The sequence below is a fragment of the Eublepharis macularius genome, chromosome 17 (assembly GCF_028583425.1).
Source record: "Eublepharis macularius isolate TG4126 chromosome 17, MPM_Emac_v1.0, whole genome shotgun sequence".
Lineage (NCBI taxonomy): Eukaryota > Metazoa > Chordata > Lepidosauria > Squamata > Eublepharidae > Eublepharis > Eublepharis macularius.
In genome coordinates this window covers 29,241,483-29,257,795 of record NC_072806.1, presented here as the reverse complement: position 1 = coordinate 29,257,795, position 16,313 = coordinate 29,241,483, and the positions used below count along the sequence as shown (strand labels likewise).

At 45.3% G+C, this 16,313-nt stretch overlaps 1 protein-coding gene across 2 annotated transcripts in view; it reads left to right on the top strand.

Annotated features, from left to right (window-relative positions):
• GIT1 (GIT ArfGAP 1) overlaps positions 1-16,313 on the top strand; it is a 49,817-nt gene that overhangs the window by 16,077 nt on the left and 17,427 nt on the right. For both annotated transcript variants that reach the window (XM_055001367.1, XM_055001366.1), the window contains exons 4-9: positions 7,777-7,882; positions 11,296-11,382; positions 11,996-12,126; positions 12,537-12,631; positions 13,672-13,714; positions 15,812-15,860. In XM_055001367.1, the coding sequence (XP_054857342.1) occupies positions 7,777-7,882; positions 11,296-11,382; positions 11,996-12,126; positions 12,537-12,631; positions 13,672-13,714; positions 15,812-15,860 (511 nt within the window). The remainder of the gene's footprint in view (positions 1-7,776; positions 7,883-11,295; positions 11,383-11,995; positions 12,127-12,536; positions 12,632-13,671; positions 13,715-15,811; positions 15,861-16,313) is intronic.

Genomic DNA, 16,313 nt, shown 5'->3' with positions numbered 1-16,313 from the left:
ATTTGATGCCTGCGTTCGGAAAAAAAGTATTGTGAAAATTCGCAGAAGTTGAAGCCATAATAGGAGAGGATTTTAAAAGTTGTCTTCTCTAGGGCAGAAGGCATCAGTTGCCTGGAGCTTTTGTTACTCTGGGAGACAAATGAATTTTTCCAAGCAGAGTTACTTGAGATGTTTCTTGCAACTGCTCATCCTCTGTTTCAGTGACCCAAGTGTGTAGGTGACCCTCAGGTTATTTTCTGAACAATGTAATGAACACTGCAAACGGGAATATTATAATGAAAAGTGCAAAATTAAATCCTGCAAACTCCAAGTATGATCATCCTTCAAAAGCAATAGACGCTGCAGGGAATTGCAGTGGAATTATGAGATGGCGCTTTAATTAATGAAATGCCTGATATTTCTGGGAGAACGGCTGGGACACTGGGATGCATTTCAGAAAGGGCTCTGGTGTGTTTCCTTGTTCATAAACAGAGCACAAGAACTTTTATTGGAATATATACCAAGCTGTAGGAAGCAGGTGGTTAAAATACTCTTTGTCCCATGGAAATAGTTACAGGAGATACCTCTAAATGTATTGTCAGGGAGACAGGGGTTTTTTTCAGCTGGAACATGGTGGAATGGAGTTCCAGAACCTCTTGAAAATGGTCACATGGCTGGTGGCCCTGCCCCCTGATCTCCGGACAGAGGAGAGTTTAGATTGCCCTCCGCGCCACTCAGTGGTGCAGAGGGCAATCTAAACTCCCCTCTGTCTGGAGATCAGGGGGCGGGGCCACCAGCCATGTGACCATTTTCTCCCAGGGCAACCCACTGAGTTCCACCACCTCTTTTCCCAGAAAAAAAGCCCTGCAGTGAGCTATGTAGTAAGCTAAAATAAGAGTATTTGGGAGGAAAGCCAGGTAGTTAGCAGGAGGGAACCGGTCAAAGAAATAATTCATCATGTTTCTACAGAAAGATGAAAGATTCAGTTATTAATAACAAAAGACTTGAGGAACTCTAGTTTTTTAAAATCCTGGGTAAATCCTGATAAGCCTACGATATGAACTATATCTGAGGAAAATAAGGAGTCACCAGATGTTGTAATTACTGTACAGAAACTCCGATGACCTCTTAAGGACCTGAAATTATCAGGACTTGATAAGATTCCATCAGAATTCTTTGAGACATTTAGGTGATTGCTTGGTTGAAGATTTTGAGCGTTGTTACTGAATTTTATACACATACTGTTTCAGTTCAAAAATCCCAGTTTCTGATATTGGGATGGCCACGCAAGCAAAATTCAATAGAAATATCATTAAAGCAAATCCCGCCCCCTCTCTCAGCATATAAATGGTATGTAAGAAACAAATTGGCCTAGTGAAATGAAAAGACTCGTGCCAACAATATATGAAAAGATATAGAAACAAAAAGGATAAGATGTCTATCTTTTGTCCTGGGGCACCAGTTGCAGATTTCTGGAATAAAGCCTGTATAAGAAAGACCTGTGTAGAAGGGATTCTTCTGAACAAGAGCCAAGATTGCTGTATTAGCTAATTGTCTGAAGGATATTTGCAAATATATTAACTATGGGCCAGCCTTTGTTTCTGGAAGGTTCTCTCTGGAGGTTACTGAAAAGTGAAGGTACAGTGGAATACGGTGGGATGAAGAGGAAAGAAAAGGCATTCGATTGTCTTGAATGGCAATTTCCTGGTATAGATACTGGAAAGATTTTGTTCTTGGCAGTCATTGTTAAAATGTATTCAAATTGCATCCCATACTTAATGAGTTACTCTGAAACTTTCTCTTTTATAACAGAGCAAATACTTGAAAGGTACATATTGGTACATATTGAACTTTTTGCATACATGATTAAAACTAAGCTAATGATTATAGGAATCGTTGGTGATCAACCATAATTAAAAACCAGATTATAGGCAGATAATATAATGCTGTGTATAAGCCGAGAGAACGTTTATGCTTATATTATGTATACTGCAGGGTATATGGCTATGAAATAAATTCCAATAATGCTGTGTTGTTAGTGTTAAACTGTAGATGTGTAACCATATAAACTTCCCTAGAAAGGATTCGGTTTCGTTTTCTCAGCCATGCCGGACGCTCCTCTCGGCTGGTCCGGGAGGAAACGACCGGGCACCTTGACCGGGCGGCTGATCCGCAAGGATTAGCCCCCAGGACTCCCAGGGAGGGAGCCAGGGTCCGGGACGCGGCGGGAAGAACTCCCCGAAATCAATGCGGGGGGGGAATTGCCCGTTTGTCCCTATGGAGGCCGGCAGACGTGCGCGGCGCCTCGAGTGCCGCCGGGCAACGAGAAACGGCAAATAAAAGAAACAGGCGGAAGCCCGTAAACAAGCGAATCCCTTCTGTTCTACAAGCGTTTGTGAAGGAGAGGTTGATCTGAAGAAGACTCGTTCTTCCCCTTCGGTGAGTTCCAGAATTTTGTTGGCGCCCCCCCCCCCAAAATGGCAGCAAAGAAGCAAAGTCCCGCTCTCGGTAAGTCAATCTCGGCTACCTTGAAGGGGGAGTCGCTCGAAGAGTTGGTGCGCAGGGCGGTGGTGGAAGCCCTAAAACCCTTTGTTGACAAGCTGAACGAAACTGATCAAAGGGTGGGCTTAATTGAAAGCGAAGTGAAAACCATTAAGGCAGCAGCGGGGGGGGCAGAGAAGTCTGCTCTGGAAAGTGCGTCACTTGTGAAGGCTACAAAAAAGGAGCTGAAGCTGGTTGAGAACCAGCTGATCGGGCTACAGATGGAACGAACGCAGACAATTTTGCGTCTCCAAAACGTGAAAGAGGAGGAAAAAGAGGATCTGTGGGAGGTGGTCTCGGAACTATTGGCGATACCCGCGAGGACGACTAAAGAAGAGGTTAAAAGCGCCATTTTGGAGGTCCGTCGGGCTTCTTCAAAATATGCAACAAAGCGACAGTTGCCTCGTGAGATCATTATTGACTTTTCATCTAAAAAGATTCGGGACACCATCCTATATAACTCATACAATGCGGATTTGGACTTTATGGGTTTGAAAGTCAAGATTTTGAAGGACGTTCCATTTCTAGTCCGGAAACGGCGTTTTAAATATAAAAAGTTTGCAGCTCTTCTGAGGGACCATGGAATAAAGTACAAATGGTTATTCCCGGAAGGAATATGGTTCAGATATAAAGATCAGGCCTATAAGATATTATCAGAAGATCAACTAAAGGATTTTGAGAATAAAAACCCAGAACTCTGCTGCACCGAGAACGAAGAAAAGGAGGAGCCGGAGGGGGGGGAGGAGGAGGAGAGCACCGCAACAGCGGTTGCACAGAGAGAACTGCGTCCGGGACCTAGAAGGGGGAGGAAAGTTTAATCAGAATTTGAAATGTTTATTCTCTGTATGATTAACCACTCCATCATCATCCTATGGAGCTATTTTTGTATTATGACAGTATGAAGGGAAACATTGAAGTGTAGTGTTTAGTGTTTGTAGTTCATTCCCCCCCCCTTTTTCTTTTTTTCTTTTTCCACCCCCTTTTGTCCCTTCCCTCTCCCCTTTCCTTGTGATAGTCTTGTGTAGTGCTGTGTAGTGTTTTGTAGTTATGAAAAATAAAAAAATTTATAAAAAAAAAAAATAAACTTCCCTAGAAAGAAAAAGAGATCTACAGATGTACCTTTCTGATGACATGTCTAATTTATATCCGTTTGATTGTTGTTAAGAAAAATAACAACTTTAATAGGTGACAAATTTGCTGTTTTAAAAATGAATGTTATATCCAGTCTCATGTACATTTTAGAATGCCCCAGCTGTGATACTGATCTCATGGCAGAAAATGTTTGCAAAATTATTTTGGAAAGCAGAGAGGGAACTTTTCCAGAGTAGCACCTCTAGCGATTCAGAAACTTTGAAATGGGAAAGCATAAGCTTTATTTCCTGACTTAATTCTGCATTGCATTAAGAACCATCATAAAACATTGCGGAGGAATACAAGGCTGAAGATAAAATACTAGGTTGTTGATTATTAGAACACAAAGCAAAATAAATGTACAGCTCAATTACCTTCCAGTGGAGTCTTAAAAGTAAAAAATGGAATTTACATTAATTTTTTGATCAACACTGAGATCTCTAATGGGATAAAATATGGCTAGGTTAGAGGTTGTGATTAGAGTGGGACAATTCCTTTGTTCAAATCAAAGAAAAAATAGGTAACAGGAAAATCTCCATGGACAGAGAGAGATTAAGGTTCTGTGTTGGACAGTTCTTGGAATCTTATGTTGAAGTCTCTTCTGACATCTCAAAGATTTCAACTACAAAGCTGTCTAAGCGATGTATTATCGCATTTTAAATCTGTGTGGGGAAAGTGATTGCACTCTGGAATTTATGTGGATTTGCATCTTTGCAAAGGGATAAGCAGCATCACTCAGTGATCATTGTCTCTCATGATTCAAGACTAATCAACTTTACTGTGGCATAAGCTTTCGAGAACCACAGATCTCTTCGTCAGATGCATCTGACGAAGAGAACTGTGGTTCTCGAAAGTTTGCTACAGTAAAGTTGGTTAGTCTTAAAGGTGCTACTGGACTTTTTTACTATTTTGCTACTTCAGACTAATATGGCTAACTCCTCTGGATCGCACGATTCAACAAGCTTACAGTTGATACTGTAAAAAAAAAAAAAAGAAGCACAGTAGAGATGGTGGAGCTGTGGTCTCCCCTGCCAAATTTCCACACTTGATGGAAAGGTATTTGCATGTCCTGGATCTTTAATATGCCCAGCAAAACATAGTTTCCATGATCCATTTTGTCATCTATAAACTCTCATTATTTTTTTCATGAGTGACAAAGCAAAAATAGACAACTAAGATAAAAAAGAGGTTACAATTAATAAAAGAACAATTAAGGGGGAAAGCAGATGATTTTTTTGTGCAAACCTCAGCAGAGTCCAGACCTGTTGTGTTGGAAGGGTCTGACTCGGCTTAGAGTTGTGCAGTTAGTGCGTTCCTGGGATATTTTAGTATGTAAGTAAGATTTTTCTGTGTGAATTATATTAATTTAGAGCTTGCAGGTTACAGCAGAAATCTTAAGATTTGAGTCCAGTAGCTCCTTAAAGAGCAAGCTGCATTGGTACCTTTGCATCTTGACTTCCTTCTTTGCAAATCCCTTCCACCTTCTGATTGGGATATAAAGTCTCAGGAATCTCCATTTCTACTTTTATATGACGAAGGCAGCTTGACTCTCAAAAGTTTATTCCCTGGAAAATCTTATTGGTCCTTAAGATGCTACTGGACTTGAATCTTGCTCTTCTACTTAGAGCCAGTTTGGTGTAGTGGTTAAGAGTGCAGGACTCTAATCTGGAGAGCCGGGTTTGATTCCCCACTCCTCCCCTTGAAGCCAGCTGGGTGACCTTGGGCCAGTCAGCTCTCTCAGAGCTCTCTCAGCCCCACCCGTCTCACAGGGTGTTTTGTTGTGGGGATAATACTGACATACTTTGTAAACTGCTCTGAGTGGGCATTAAGTTGTCCTGAAGGGTGGTATATAAATCGAATGTTGTTGTTGTTGTTGTTTTTACTGCAGACCAACATGGCTGCCCACTTGAAACTACCTTTGGTAAAAATCTAAGTTCCCCTTAAGTAGCATAATCCAGGAATGTCCAGCAGTTTGGGGAAGTAGGAGCCCAAGCTAAACCAAAAGGGTTTGGTAAATCATTTTGAACGAGTTTGGGGCCTTTCCATTAACTCCTTTTGAAAGAGGGATGGAAAGGTGAGTAACTCTTGATTGTCATATGAGGGCAGGACTGTGGCTCAGTGATACAGCATTGCTTTGGCATGTGGAAAGTCCCAGATTCGATCTCCAGCATCTCCACTTCAAAAGACCAGGTGACAGGTGATCAGAAAGACCTCAGCCTGTGAGGATGCTGGAATGCTGCTGCGAGTCTGAGGAGACAAGATAGACTTTGAGTCTGACTGTTGGTCTACCAGTCTCCTTCATTATGCATTGTGTTATGTGCCATCAAGTCATCTCTGACCTATGGCGACCCTATGAGTGAAAGACCTCCCAAATATCCTATCATTAACAGACTTGCTCAGATCTTGCATACTGGAGGACGTGGCTTCTTTTCTTAAGTCTAGCCATCTCCTTTTAGGTCTTCCTCTTTTCCTACTGCCTTCCACTTTTCCTAGCATTATTTATTTATTTATTTTATTTATACCCCGCCCTCCCCACAGATGGGCTCAGGGCGTCTAACAACATAAAAAAAATATATTAAAAATCTGTGCTCACTTCGGCAGCACATATACTACTATATTAAAAGTCACAAAATCATAAAATCAATAATACTTTTGAAAAAAATCATTAAAATAGTCCAGGAGCAGGCTATTTAAACAAATATTGGGAGTCTGTATATGGGCATAGCAGATGGCCGAGGGCAGCTCCAGAAAAAGTGACTTTTCCAGAGAATCTTGTCTTCTCATGGTGAGACCAAAGTACAATAGCATTATGTATTGGTTTGTCCTTTGTATTCAGAGCCCAGGATCAAATTTCTGGCTAAGACATTAGAGACTTTAACTTCCTTTTCCGATTCTGACAAATTAGTGTTTATGTTATCAGATGTGAATTCTTAGGTCTCCTACAGGATGGCACTTTTTGCTTTAGCCACTAGGAAAATCAGAGCAAATATGGCTGCCTAGAAAGTAGTCAGAGGAAATGATATGTAACTTTTGAGTCTGAATGAGAAATTTTAGAGATGGTTGTAATACTTGAAATTTTAAAATTTTAGGGCGACAAATACGTTTTAATTTGTTAAATATGTTTTAATTTTAATACGTTTTAATGTTACAGTAGAGTTGGTTAATCTTAAAGGTGCTACTGGAGTCTTCTATTTTGCTACTACAGACTAACACGGCTAACTTCTCTGGTTTTAATTTGTAAAGGCCTTATGGCCATATACAATAAACTTATTACCTACCTACCAGTAGAAGTCAGCTTTATGTGTTGTGTGTGTTGGATTGTTTTGCTGTTTTGTGCGTGGTCCTGAATTGAATTCTCTGTAATTTGCTGTCTGTGTGTATAGCACTTTACTCTTTTTGTTGAATGTTTAAGCTGTGAAGCTCCCCAGACCTTTGCTTCTCCATGGCAGATTCGCTTTTCTGAACAGGGTCTCTTGCAGGTGCTACCCTGCATATGGGCTTTCTCTGTGGTGGCCCCTATCCTGTGGAACAGCCTGCCTGAGGTCAGGAGAGCCCCCACCCTCTTGGCTTTCTGCAAATGATGCAAAACCGAATTATTCAAAAAGGCCTTTTTACTCAGATAGGAGGACTGTATTGTAGGGAGGGGATCTCAGATGACCCACTGATGAGTTAGGAACCATAGACTTCACCACTATTTTCTATTGGATTCCTGCTAATGCTGTGTCTTTGTGAACTTGTATCTATTTACTCTATGGCATTGTTTATGGAAATATTCTTGATATTGACTGTACTAATCTCACACTGTGTAATCCGCCTTGAGTCTCAGTGAGAAAGACTGACTATAGATGACATAAATAAAATAAATGAATAAAATAAATAGGGCTGCAGTGCTACTGAAGGAGAAACGATCTTGGGCCTGCAGTCCAGGGGATGGTGTAAATTTCCTACTACAAGGCATGAGAAATGACGGTGCCGCCCTTCATATGCAGAGTGGGTGGCGCTCACCTTTCTGGGATTTGGGGGAAGGGGCTGCTGGCCGGAAGGACAGCCTGCTTCTGAAATACTGTTGGAAAGGGGAGGGTCAATCCAGCCCCTCCTCGTTCATGCTGCTTTCTCCCTTTGCAGCCCCACCAAGTCGGAGTTCATTCGTGCCAAATACCAGATGCTGGCCTTTGTCCACAAGCTTCCGTGCCGTGATGACGATGGTGTGACAGCCAAGGATCTCAGCAAGGTGGGAGTGTGTGGTGTGTACATGTACATAGTGAGTGTGAATTCAGATATTGAGGGGAATGTTCCTGTGGCACCCCAGGACTCCAGCCCTGGGCGTCAGAAAAAGAAACATTTTCAAGGTACCATCTTGATTATGGCATCCCATTTTCAATTACCACAAAGGTCAGGTACCGTTTTCAGATTCTTCGGCATTGGGGTGGGTATGCCTGGATATTTTTCCTGATCCCACCCAGGGGTGGCCACAAGTAGGCCACCTATTTGTAGGATCTTCCGCCCCAACCCAGCCTTTACGACAAAGCCATATAATGGTTCAGGCCACGGGTCCTGCCAGTCAGAAATACTTTAATTGATGGGTTATTTAGCGTTATTGATGCCTCCAGGATGCCAGCCAGGCTGTGTGTGTTGGGCTCTGCTTTGGTGTTAGTCCCTTCCCTCCGGCACTTGGAGGTAGACTGCCCTTGTATGTTGCTATTCTCCAGTGCTGCTGCGGTGGGCCAGTCATTTCTCATGGGAAGCGCCTTGGTAAGGGGGAGTCCCATGTTTTCCTGACTTGGCCCTGCCTCATAGCAGGCTTGCTGTAGGGCTTTACTGCTGCCCTTGCAGGAGCAAACTGGTCTCCAAAACCTTTCAGATTTGTTATCCCCACCCCTCGGAAAACCTTAGCTGTGGTGTGGGGAAGATGCAATTTTGACCCTAGCTCTGGGCAGAAAACATGCTGTCTGAAAGCGTGCCTTTTTCCTGCCTCTTTCCCCCCTCCCTTAGTCAGGCAAGGGAAATTCGCTCTGCTGCTCCTCTGCCAGTAACTTAATGCGGTCGTAACTACGCTGCTACCAAGCCCCCTGCTATCCTGATGGGAACTGCATCCCCACCTGGGCTGTATGAGCTGGAACTCCCTGCCAGTTTCCAAGGAGCTGGGTGCCTTTCTCAGGGACAGGGTCGTGCTGAGAAAGGATTCCGTTTTCATCCTCTAAATTAAAAAGCTTGGGTCTCAGATCAGTGGCGTTAATGTTACCTGTGCTCTGTCCCAAACCCAAACTCTCCTCAAATAACATAACTTGGTCTCAGAACGCTTGTAGTTTCTAAGTCTCTAAAATGAAGGATTTTATCTTGTTTAGGCACTTGGGTACTGGGGCGAGAAGAGTTTCCAGTTCCATTGTAGCTTGACCGTTATGGCCCTGCATCCATATTAGGGTCAGCATCTGAATTACATATGTAGCTAGTAACCAGAAGGGTTCACCCTGTTCTTGAAGAGGATCGGCCACATTTGGCAGTGCTGGGGGGCTATCCCTCAGTGGAGAAATTAGCAGGGATGCCTTGTGGAAACGGGTCCATAACTTAACCAAATGTTATGGTGTTGATTTACTGTCATCAGCAGAGGCAGGCCTTGGCAGATGAGTTCTGCAAAGGTTGGCATCTGTATGAGTTGGGCTTCATGTCCCCTGTGGGTGGGACTGCTCGTCACTTAATATTTTGCAGCCTGCTTCCTGACTGATTGAAAGTGTTGATCATATCTGTAGTCCTCACCCAGTGAGAAAGATGGACAATAAATAATATCATCCCATGAGAAAGGAATGCCCTAGTCTAGCCCCACTGGAAAGTGTGGCGTACCACGTATCTGCATCCTAGGTGTGGCAGAGATGGGACCGGTCCACCCATGCAACTTGTCTCAGAAGAGAATTGGATGGTCCATACAGTGTGGGGGGGAAGAGGGTGGTTCTGTCCGAGTGATGATGCCGATTTACAGGGAGCCTGTTTTCCAAATCTTGGGAAGAGCCCACCATGGGAAAAGCTGGCTTAAACGGTTCAAGTGTGGTGGGATGTCCTGTCACTGTTTTCTCTATGGTTCTCATTGCTCGTAAGGAAACTTCTCGTGGTGCTTGGCAATGTTCTTCCAGGCTCTAGACATGAGCTGAATCCACACATCCTGGCATAGCGCTAAACTGCTGGAACGATAGCGTCTTCCTGGCACGATTTCTGACGTCATTGCGCCATGTGGCACAATGCGCCATGTAGCGCGATGACGTCAGAAATCGTGCCAGGAAGACGCTATCGTTCCAGTAGTTTAGCGCTATGCTGGGACATGTGGATTCAGCCCTGGTCTAGAGAATCATGGGAAAAACATCTTCAATTGGTGCTTCAAGATCATGTAACCCTACCTGTTACCAAGAGGAGGTGCTTCCCGTGAATAAGGATTGCCTCACTCAAGCAACACTGAGTATGAAAATTAGTGATGGGACAACCTTTCCTTTTTGTGCATCCTCAATTGCCCCTCTCCCTCCATGAATGTGTCAAATCCCCCTTTAAACCCATCTAATGCAGGAGTTGTCACCATATTATGTGGCAATGTGTTCCATAAGATAACTGTGTTGCCTGAAGAAGTACTTTTGTTCATACTTCATGAACTTAAGTTTGTAAAGTCCAAGGCCTAGTATTGTGAGGGGGGGGGAAACTTCCCTCACTCCCCACACGTTGCCTTGGGTTAGTCGCTGCCTCAGCCAGAGGTGAAAGTAACTTTAACCAGTACTGTCTCCCTTGTTATAGACTCAAAGCACAAGACCAGAGGTTCCACTTCGCTCATTTTCTTACAGGGAGTCCATACCGGCCATATCTGCTTCTTTTCACCCTTTCTCTCAGCTTACCCTACTTTTCAAGGATGGTTACAAGCAGGGCTTTTTTTCAGCTGGAAGGCGGTGGAACGGAGTTCCGGAACCTCTTGAAAATGGTCACATGGCTGGTGGCCCCGCCCCCTGATCTCCAGACAGAGGGGAGTTGAGATTGCCCTCCGTGCTGAGGCTGAGCTGGAGGGCAATCTCAAGTCCCCTCTGTCTGGAGATCAGGGGGCAGGGCCACCGGACATGTGACCATTTTCTCCGAGGGCAACCCACTGAGTTCCACCACCTCTTTTCCCAGAAAAAAAGCCCTGGTTACGAGAATAAAATGGAGGAGCAGGGAACCGTTTATAGAGCAGAATAAAAATGTGATAAATTCTTTCTGATTCTATAAACCACTACCACTAGGGTTGCCAGCCTCCAGGTAGTGGCTGGAGATCTCCCGGAATTACAACTGGTCTCCAGGCCACAGAGATCAATTCACCTGGAGAAAATGGCTACTTTGGGGGTGGGGTGGACTCTATGGAATTATGCTATGCCAAGGTCCTTTCCTTCCCCAAACCCCAGTTTCTCCAGGTTTCTCCTGGTTTCACCCTCCAGACATCCAGGAATTTCCCAAACTGGAGCTGGCAACCCTAGCTACCACATACCCCCAATCTATTCCCTTTTTAATGTAAAAGAACAAATATGCAGCCCTTGTGACAGCAACTGCACTCATTTTTTAGTAGACCTTGCCTGGGTAGGTGGGGGTTAGCTGATCTGTTTTTTCCTGTTGCTTGACCTCTGCCTCTCTTTCTTCCCACAGCAGTTGCATTCAAGTGTCCGGACAGGAAACCTGGAGACCTGTTTGCGCCTGCTTTCTCTGGGGGCTCAAGCCAACTTCTTCCACCCGGTAAGACCCTCTGTCCAGGGCTGGAAGGTGAACCAGGGCTCAGCCTCAATTTATACAATCCACATTCCTCCCAGAAAACTGGGGCCCAAAGCACGTAACACCAATAATCTAATACGTTATGAAAACATGTATTTTAAAAAGCCTTAAAATAGCCAGCAATAACAAAAGGCTTTAAACTGGATTATTCAGGAAGGTTTTTTACTCAGGTAACAGGGCTGTATTGTAAGAAATGGAACAGAGACACTCTGGAAATTGGACAGGGACTGTGTATATTGTGGAGTACTATCTGATGGTGTAAATATGCTCCTACTTGGGAGTTTCTGTGTCATTTACTATGTCCTCTCAAATTACATATGTTTTCTTTTAGCAATGCTTCATCTCCATATTTGGATTTATGCTTTCTTTCCAATTCATGCAATCCATACCCTGTTATATTGTTTATAGAATGTCCCAGCCGATGAATGTATTGAGATACGCTGTGTAATTTGCCTTGGGTCTCCGTGAGAAAGGCAGACTATAAATAACAAATAAATTTAATGTTAGGGCTCAGACTCAGGAGAATGCCCTGAATACACATCTGTGTCGTGTGAGAACAAATTTCCCAATTTTGTAGGAGAAAGGAACCACCCCTTTGCACGTGGCTGCCAAAGCAGGGCAGATCCTTCAAGCTGAGCTGCTCGTGGTGTACGGAGCTGACCCCGGGGCCCCCGATGTGAACGGCCGCACCCCCATTGACTATGCCAGGTGAGGATCGGCACTGTTTGCTTCCAGCATGCCTACTGGGGCCTTTGGGCTGTACGCTGCATCCAGGTTGCGGAACAAACCTGTCCTTGAATGCTTCAAAACAATCACTTTGGATCAGTGGCAGTTGCTGGCTTTCCCAGTCCATACACTGAGGACCTCTTGAACTCTGTCCCGGGATTCTTGTAATGATACAGAAATCTCTTTGAGCTTTTTAAAGATAAAACGTCACACTAAATGAATATCGGACTGTATAAAGACCTCAACAGGTGGATGGAGTAGGGGGGCTTATGTTCCCATCTTTTGGTGAGACAGAGCTCTGTGCTGTAATTCAGTATGTGACCGGGGGCTAGCTCTAGTAATTGAGACGGGATGTTTTCGTCCTGTCTGATCTGTGACCTCCCTCCCTGCAGGCAGGCATCCCAGCACGAGCTGGCAGAGAGGCTGGTGGAGTGCCAGTATGAACTTACAGACAGGCTGGCTTTCTATCTCTGTGGGCGCAAGCCAGGTAAGAGGGCTATGGGTCAGAGTGGGGAAGACAGGGTTTGGATACTCAAGGGTGCAGCCCCACCAAAATCAGCCTGAATCAGGCCACCAATAATGATTAACAGCTGTGAAAGGGAGGGAGACTGAAACGAGGGGCGATTATGACCGTGTTTTGCATCGAGGAAAAGAAAACAGCCATGTCAGCTCAATACTTTTCCCAAGCAAGGGAGAAGTGGTAGCTGAGCTGGAATATTGGGGTGGCCAGGGGCTAAGAGCCAGACAGTCTGTCTAGCTCAGTTTTGCCAGTGACTGTCCGGAGTTATTTCTGGATATCTGATAACCTTTTACTAGATGTCAAGCCAATGGGTGACAGGACAAGCAGATCAATAACCAAAGCAAATTTGATATGATGGGAGCCCCCCCCCCCCCCCGTCCCGATCCTGCCATTGCAGACGGAACTTCCATGAGTGCGATCTGAATTGGCCGAAGCCCCCAGGAACGGGACCTTGGAGTCGTTGGAGGAAGTGGCCCATAGTGAATAGGGGGCAGCTCTTTTCTTCTGGTTGCTCTTTTGGAGCCTACTCCTTGATGTGCAACTTTTTTCTTGTGTTCATAAGGGAATTGGAATCACTCGGAGTATTTTATGTGCTAGTGCCTTGGTGAATTTCACTTGGCTTTTGTCAGCTCGGAGGGGCCTAAGGAGATTTCTCTGGCTACTTGTTTGCAGTTGTTCCTTTTGGCCAAAGCCCCCTCTTTTCTTTATTCTGCTGTATTTTATTGACTTCGTTTATAATCTGCCTCTCTTTAAGATTCAAGGCTGATGTACAAAATTTAAAAAACCAATTCAGTCAGACAGCAAGGATCTCTGAGAAACAAATCAGGACTAGGATCACAGAACATAACTGGGAAAGAATGCCAACACTTGTTAAACACTGTAGTGTTCTGAGAGGCTGTTTTTAGACCTGGGTAACAAAGGGTTACTATTGGAGAGGAGCAAACCTCAGTGGAGGGGGCGGAGTCTCCGGGCTGGATCTCTGAGCTGCTCTTGTCTCTCCATTGCAGACCACAAGAATGGGCATTACATCATTCCGCAGATGGCCGACAGGTGAGACCCCGCCTCCAGCGCTGCTTCCGCCTTTCTGATTTCTTACATTTCATTGGAAATAAATGCTTCCACCTTGTGGACATCATGGGTATTACACATTCCCGTTCTTGTGGTGGAGAGATTCTTACACCGGTTTGGAAGGGAGGGGTGCTCACTCCTTCATTAGGGTTGGCAGCTTCCAGGTTGCGCCCGGAGATCTCCTGAATTACAGGTGATCTCCAAACAGAGAACAGTTCCCCAGGAGAAAATGGCTAATTTGGAGAGTGGACTCTGTGGCATTTATACCCCATCCCAAAACACCAGCTCTCCCCCACCCCATCTCCAGGAATTTCCCAACCTGGAGTTGGCAACGCTGTCCTTCAGGCAAGATCGCAAAGGGTCTTTTAGTCAGTGTAATAGAATTGCTAAGGCCACAGAATTGTTGATATATTTTTTTTAAATTGTGGCACGGGCAACTCTGGTGAATAGCCTGTAACAGGGAAGTTTAAAATAAACAACTATTTATATCCTGCCTTCTCTCAAGGCAAAATAGAAAAGAAAATGTTCAAGTTGGCTTTTTCTTCTAATAGGTAATAGCTTTGATTGGGGCCTTGTCCATAGTCTTGATTGGGGCCTTGTCCATGATAGAGAGCCACCTGTAATGAGGTTTTGGAAATAGCCTGATTGCGTTCTGTTTAAATTGGTCCATTGGGCTCGACACTTCCTGGCCTGCCTCCATCTTCCCCTATAATTCTGTATCGTGGGTCTCTGGCAGGGGAAGGTCTTCCTCGGCACCTTGTACTGAAAATCTTTCAACTAGAGAGGCCGGGGACGGCACCGGGGACCTCCTGCCTGCCAAGCCACTGTTTGGTCTGTGAGCTATGAGCTGATGCTGCAGCCTTTTCCCGAGTCAATTCTTTGTTCCATTTAGCTTGGTGCTGATTGGCAGCTGCTCTCTAGGGAAAGATCTTTCAGAGCACCTGAGAATTTCTAAAATGCAGGTCTCGAGGGTTGCTTGCCAAGCCGGCACTGAGCCCTTTCATCTTATGTCCCTGGGGAACCCTGAGCTCTGGGTTTATCCCACTTTTCAGGCCAAAAGTTAGCTTGCAAAGGGACTCGTGGGAATCAAAATCACTCATGATGGTTTGAATTAAATCCCACACCTACCTGAGGGGATGCTCGGCTAGTTGAGATTTGAGCTGGGGGAAACTTTCCTCCAGCTTCCTCTCTGGCCCTATCGATGGCCTATTGAAGGCCCAAAGGAGGAGGGCTCTAGACATGATAGAAGGAGGGGATGCCCGGCTGCTTCTTGCCCTCCCTCTCGGGGCTTCTTAGGCTAGGAAAGGACGCTTCCAGGCCATGATGGTGGGCTTCAATAGATTAAGATCCAGCCCCTCCCACCCCCCAAATTGAAGGTTGGCCAAAAGGATGCAATGGGGGATGATGGTGATGGCTTCGTTAGCTGGCAGTCCCTTAGCCCCCAGGGTTTGTGTGCACATTTTGTCGCCCTTGTTGCTGATGCTCAGATCGGTGTCTTTAACGCCCTCCCTTATCCTCTTCTTCCTCTGCTGCCTTCTTGGAATTCAGAGTGCGTCCAAAGTGCATGTCCCAAAGGTACTGACCGTTTGGCTTGTCTGCATGCGACTGCTCCCCTGCCCATGTTGGTGCTTGCAGAAGATAATCTGCATTTTAATGTGTTGGGGGTGGGACGGGTGGTGTTGGCTGCCCCCTGAAGGAACCTTTAAGAGACTGAGGAATGCCTTGCAAGTGGTACCACTTCACAGCTCTCCTGTACTTCTCTTGCCCCTGGGCTGGAAGGTTCCCATATTCCTGCTTTCACCATTACACGTTGACACCTTAGCACCTAAGAAATTAGTAGGTATATCATTCTCCTCCTTCCCGCGCTGGTGCCCTTGTCTAAGTGCTGTTCTCTTTTTGCCTTGCCGAGCCCACCTGTGTGCCAATGGCAGGTCCCTTTCCTTGCTTTCCAAATCTGGTGTCTGTATCTTCAATACAGATTTGTGGGTACCCTTTGCAGACAACGTATTACAGGATAGGAACGAGTTACCTCTCTCTCTCCCTCTCCTCCTCTCTCCCCGCTTCTTCCCACTTTGCTAGCCTGGACCTCTCTGAATTGGCAAAGGCAGCCAAGAAGAAATTACAAGCGGTAAGAGGAATGGGGACTCGGGGTTTGGTGGTGTGGGGTCCTTGGCCTGGTGTCTCTTCCTCTGCTGAAGTGGGGGATCCACCATCTCTCTTCTGGAGCTGCCCTCAAGAACTTCAAAACCTTTCCCCATTCACCTTCTCTGCCTTGCAAACTATTTTTCCTTGAGCAGAGAAGAATTGTGTGCAGGGGAGGGGGTATAGAGGCACCCTCCCCTTACCAGCTGAAGTAGCACAGTGGTTAAGTGGTTGGGCTGCGAATCAGCACTCTGCTGGTTCGAATCCCACTACTGCCATGAGCTCAGCAGGTGTCCTTGGGTAAGCCGCTCCTCTCAGCCCAGCTCCCTAGCTGCATTGTCGGGAAAATAATAACACTGACTTTGTTCCCTGCTGTCAGTGGGGCATTAATCTGTCTAGAAGAGTTATATGAGCTCTGTTATTATGATGATACAATCAG